Here is a 6000-nt window from a genome sequence, read left to right as displayed (position 1 = left end):
TTTTTTTTTTTTTTTTTTTTTTTTTAGTAGAGACAGGGTTTCACCATGTTAGCCAGGATGATCTCGATCTCCTGACCTCGTGATCTGCCCACCTCAGCCTCCCAAAGCTCTGGGATTACAGGCATGAGCCACTGCACTTGACCCTGATTGCTCTCACTTTAAAACTGTGACTACCAACCTCAAGTAGTCCTTAACGCTTTCCAGCAAAACTGCTGTATTTCCAAATTCCATTCACACGCAGCTTTCTGCACACTTTTTTTATACTTCTTTTCTTGGTAATTCTAACATTTCCTTTAAATCTGACTTTCACAGTTGTCCTTGCTTCCACATTCACTGAGAGTATAAGAGCAATCTGAAGAGAACGTCCGCAAGCTCCCACCGTTGGCCTACCCCCCCCATTCTTGTCCAAACATTCTGCGCCTCCCCATCTACTATATAAATGAACAAGCTCTGAGTCTAAGACCAGTTTCTCCACATACGTACTAAATCTCTTATTTCTGCCCCCATCAAGATTATTCCAACAATTCTTCTGTCTTTCCTGCATTATCAATGTTTAGCCCTCCACAAATCATTCCCATCAGTGTAAGAAGGAAATTTATTACTTCTTTTATTTCATATATATTGACTGTGGTAATCACTTCACTATGTATATGCATATCAAAATAAGTATATTACAGCATTATATTGTACAACAAAAAATTATCTTTAGAGCATTTATAGAATACCACAAAGAGACTCATTAATTTCAAAATAAGTATGCCAACTATATATCCAACAAACAGAAAACTAAGAATTAGTACTTAAAGGTTGTAAAATCATTTTTAACATATTTTGGAAATTAGATAACTCAATCATGTCTAAAGAACACAGTCAACAGTCGTATGACTCAAATGGGTTTGGAAATCTGACAAATCTATATTCAAACCTCATGGTATCCTTTCCTCACTTCGTGATCTTAGGTGAGTTACTTTGTTTCTGAGAATATGATTCCTTAGCTATATATTAGGCTTTAGTAACATTTAGGATTGTTCTGGGGATTACATGAGGTAATTGTTTATGAAATATGCTACTGTGACAGTGCTTTGCATTTTAAAAATTATTTTTCCCCTCTGGATCAGCTTTCTGTCGAGATTTGGTCTTCAGCATTTTCTTAGTGGATTTTTGGAAAACACAATGCACCCATGTAAAACCAGTTTTTATGTCTTATACCTGAGAATAGTGCGGCAGGTAAATAAGAAAAGTGTTGGTTTGTGGTATTAATATTCATGTTCACCTGTGTAGCAAAAGTCGTGGTCATCCTTTGGGAGCCAGTCAGCCACACTGGTCTCAAGTGTCTTGACTTGGCTTCCCTGCTTCAGGTGCGTTCACTGAAAAACCCAAAGACATCTCCCAGCAAACTGTTTAAAACTACAGGTAATAAAATATGTCTTACCATGTTGACATAATTAGCCATCTCAAACACCCTCTTTCTGATCTCATCTTGATTCTCATTGTACTTTTTAAACTAAAAGAAAAATTAAGAAAGAATATGGGCACTGATAAAAATTAATATACTTGGAAGGTTAAAAAGGTATCTTCTCTTATATTACTTATTATTGATTTCAATTAAAATTAGTTATTAGAGTTAATTAAAAGTTAGAATCAAATTCCTATTCATCTAGCTACATTAAAGCACTTTGGGAGTGAATATGATGTTTTCTCTTCTGAAGAACTAGCTCAGTATAAAGCTCTAAAGAATTATTCCAAATGTATTTTCACTTAAATTCTATAGTTTTCTAAGCTGTGCAGAATTAGCAAAAGGAATACCTTATTAATTTAAGAGATATGTATATGAACAGTACATGAATTAAGCACAATAAGTAAGGCCAAAGCTTAGGGTCTGAGCTAATAGTTGACTTATATTTTCATACACATGTGCATTTTAAATTTAGAAAACCCAGTATATGAAAATGCAGTCTTACAGTAGAAGATAAACAGTGACTGTCACCAAAGATTTGCCTTTTCAGAGGATTCCATTCACTAAGCTTTCATTGTGACCAAGTAAGCTTTTATATTGACTCCCTAATGAGAATAAATTTTAACTTACAAACGATTTAACAACAAAAGACAAAATAACAGAAGAATATAATTGGAAACCTAGTTAGGTGCTCTTAAGTCAATAAGAAAATAGTATTATAAGTCCCAACAATTTATGCGTATCGTATCAATTGCCTTGATAGCTCTGAAAAGAAGAAATCATATCAACTTAATTACAAATGTCAAATTTCATAGTTTTAGAAAAGTATGTAACCATAGCTCATATGCATGATTCTTTAAGTCTCATCTAGATATTTAATGTCTCACATAATAAATAAATATATATGAATGGGAGTTTTGGAAGACAGCACATTTATCTCATACAATTACCTCACCATTATCCAGGACCAAATAATATTCTATGTATTTCTCATGTTTCTGAACCTTCCCATCATTCAATTTCTGAAATATAAAGAGGAGAATTACTGATACAACATCTTTTTCTGCAAAAGTTCTTATATTATTTGATATCTGTAATTTTATAAGCAGTTGGTTTATATCTGGAGTAAAGGCAGACAATATTAGCATTTTAACACCAATTCAACAGGCAGGATTATCTACCAATAAGGCTCATAAATTTGGAGGTGAAGGGACCCCAGTAATATTCTGGTCTGACTTCTTCATTTTATCAAGGGGTCTAAATTATGTTACTAGTAGGGGAGCTAGAAATAAAACCAAAGTCTTTCTGTTGTTTTGAACAGTAGACTTCTTCAGCATCCTGACACAAAATAGAGGAACTTTGCCTTCGGCATCCTCCTAGTGTTTTTAGTTAGTTTTGTTTTGTTTTGTTTTGTAGCCTTTAATTCATATCCTGGTGAAATACCTGCTCCTTTATCAATGGTGCAATGCAGAGACACCATTGTTTCTAGTCTACTTTGTTCTCTTCTCTCCTTCCCATGTTTCAAACTTACCAATGTTCTGTTCCTCTCTCTATCTCAAAAAAAAAAAGGCTAGGCGTGGTGGCTCACACCTGTAATCCCAGCACTTTGGGAGGCCGAGGCGGGTGGATCACGAGGTCAGATCAAGACCATCCTGGCTAACACGGTGAAACTCCGTCTCTACTAAAAATACAAAAAATTAGTCGGGTGTGGTGGCGGGCACCTGTAGTCCCAGCTACTTGGGAGGCTAAGGCAGGAGAATGGTGTGAACTGGGGAGACGGAGCTTGCAGTGAGCCAAGATCACACCACTGCACTCCAGCCTGGGCGATAGAGTGAGACTCTATCTCAAAGAAAAAAAAAAAAAAGAAAAGAAAAGTTACATAGTGGGTTGTCTCATTGAAAAGCGACCAATAGATTATTCCTACTAAATAATAGCTCACCAAAGTTTATTAGATTGCATTTCTGGAAGTGCACGTCTTTTAGTAGGTAACTAAAGTTTAATTACAGAGAACAAATTCCTGAAGATAGACTTTTAGATGTTATCTAATGAGACATGAGACATGTACTTACTTCCTGCCCTCCATGGGAACAAAATATTTATTAGCACTTACAATACACTGAGAGTGCTCTGGGAACTGCAAATGCAGTAGTGAAATCAACATGGTCTATCTGCTGATAAAGCTTACAAGAGACAAACATAAACATATCAGATGGTGGCCAGTGCTATGTGGAGGATTAAAGTGGGCATGTGATACTGAGTTACTAGGTAGTTATTTCAGAATAGGTGAAATTATCTAAAGAGCTGGTCGTCTAGCAGATGTATTAAGGAAAATGAGAAGCCAGGCAAGGAAAGATAAATTGGAAGACAATTCCAGCAGAGAAAAAAAAATTAGTAAATAGACTCTAAGGTGAAAAGTATTGGCATATTTAGAGCATAGGAAAAAAAAATGCTTGTGTTTTGTATAACATAATGGGGCAGGTCACCGAGAGATGGGGAGTAAAGAGTAGGAAGAGACCAGAGAGGTTGATGGGACGACAATCATACAGGGTTTTGTGACCCGTGGTCAGTTGTGTGACTTTTATACTAAATGCTATGGGAAGACATCAGAGGGCTTTGAACAGAAAAGGGATGTGATGTGATTTACAATAAAAATAGCACTGGATTGATTGTGTGGAGTGTGGATTCTGCTGAACTGGGATGGGCAGGTCAGGCAGAGGCTGTTGTCATGGTTATTATGAGATGGTACCTTGGCATAGTCAGAAAAGGGAGCAAAGTAAAAGATCTGAAATATGTTGGAGGCACTTGCTTGTGGATACCATGTAAGGAGGGATGAAGAAAAAGAGAATCAAGGATAATTTCTAGATCCAAACTTGAACAAATGATGAGTGGTGGTAGTGTTAAATAAAATGGGGAGAAAAAGAGAGGAGTAGGTTTTGTTTGTGGTTTAGAAATTGGTAGTTCTTCTCGGGACATATTTTAGGTTTGTGATATCAGATGTTTGAGTAGATATATTAAAAAGATAATTATAACAGTCTGGCCTTTAGGAGAGGGGCAGAGGCTAGAGATACACATCTGATGGCCATTGATGCACAGTTCCTATTTAAATAAGGCACAGGACAGGGTGAGATTACCTAGGAAGAATGTGTAGATAAAGAAAAAGATCCAGGATTGAGTTATGTGAGGTTCTCTAATATTTACCAGTCAATCAGAGCAAGGGTGACAGAAAGGAAATGAGAAGGAATAGCACTCCTGAGGTAGAGGAAAGTCAAAACGATAAAATGTCTCGAAAGCAAGGCTCTTTCCACATAGTTACCCAAGGAATGGAGACAGACGGATAAGAGGCCTGTACAAGCAAACCCAGGAGTCGATATTCACAGCAACATATAGCTAGGAGTTTCACCAAGTTCTGGCCAAACAAAGGTGGCCAACTCTTCAAACCATGTTCAAATAAGGCAAACACCAAGTTGTAACCAATGCAGCTGTTTCTGTACCTTAATACATTTTCTGTACGTCATTTTTCTGTCCATAAATCCTCTCCAACCATCGAGCAGCACGGAGTTGCTCTGAACCTCTTCTGATTCTGAGGGCTGCTGGATTCTCAAACCATTCTTTGCTCAATTAAATTCTGTTAAATTTGTCTACAGTTTGTCCTTAACAGTCCTCATATTGTACATTAGATCTTTCAACTGCTTCACCCAGCACATTGGCTACTTGGTATCCTTAGACCTGTATCTCCCCATTTCCTGTCCCTACCTAGATCCTGGTAACCACTGTTTTATTCTCTACCTCTATATATTTGACACTCATTCCCCAACTTTTTTTAGATTCCTTTTCATTTTGTTTCTTTTATTTGCTGTGCAGAAGCTTTTTCATTTGATATAGTCTCTTTTTATTTTACATTTTTACTTTTATAACCTTAGCTTTTAGGTATGATATCTAAGAAGTCATTGTTAAGGTTAATGTCAAACAGCTTTTCCTCTCTATTTTCTTCTAGGAGTCTTATGGTTTAAGATATTACATTTAGGTTTCTTACTCATTTTGATTTGATTTTTAGTTATGGTATAAGAAAAGGATTCGATTTCATAATTTTGCATGTGGATATCCAGTTTTCCCAGCACTATTTATTGAAGAGACTATCCTTTCCCCAGTGTGTCTTTTTGGTGCCCTTGTTGAAAATTAATTGACCGTATATGTTTGGATTTATTTCTGAGCTTGCGATTCTGATCCACTGGTGTAGGTGTCTGCTTTTATGCCATTATACTGTTTCAATTACTATATCTTTGTAACATAACTTTAAATCAGGTAGTATGATGTCTTTTTTTTCTCAGAATTCCTTTGACTATTTGGAATATTTTGTGGTTCCATACAAATTTTATGATTTTTTCTTATTTCTGTAAATACTGTAATTGGGGTTTTTATAAGGATTGCATTGAATCTACATATTGCTTTAGGTAGTATGAACATTTTAACAATATTCTTCTAATTCATGAGCATGGAATATTCATTTATTTGCATTTTCTTCTATTTCCTTCATCAATGTTTCA

The 6000-nt window shown here is 35.9% G+C and overlaps 1 protein-coding gene across 2 annotated transcripts in view; it reads right to left on the bottom strand.

Annotated features, from left to right (window-relative positions):
- Positions 1-6000, bottom strand: part of ADAM28 (ADAM metallopeptidase domain 28) — a 65455-nt gene that overhangs the window by 36186 nt on the left and 23269 nt on the right. For both annotated transcript variants that reach the window (XM_025394039.1, XM_025394038.1), the window contains exons 7-8: positions 2407-2478; positions 1433-1504 (exon numbers count right to left, since the gene is read on the bottom strand). In XM_025394039.1, the coding sequence (XP_025249824.1) occupies positions 1433-1504; positions 2407-2478 (144 nt within the window). The remainder of the gene's footprint in view (positions 1-1432; positions 1505-2406; positions 2479-6000) is intronic.

Source organism: Theropithecus gelada, chromosome 8 (genome assembly GCF_003255815.1).
Source record: "Theropithecus gelada isolate Dixy chromosome 8, Tgel_1.0, whole genome shotgun sequence".
Taxonomy (NCBI): Eukaryota; Metazoa; Chordata; class Mammalia; order Primates; family Cercopithecidae; genus Theropithecus; species Theropithecus gelada.
This window is presented reverse-complemented; position numbering and strand designations above follow the sequence as displayed.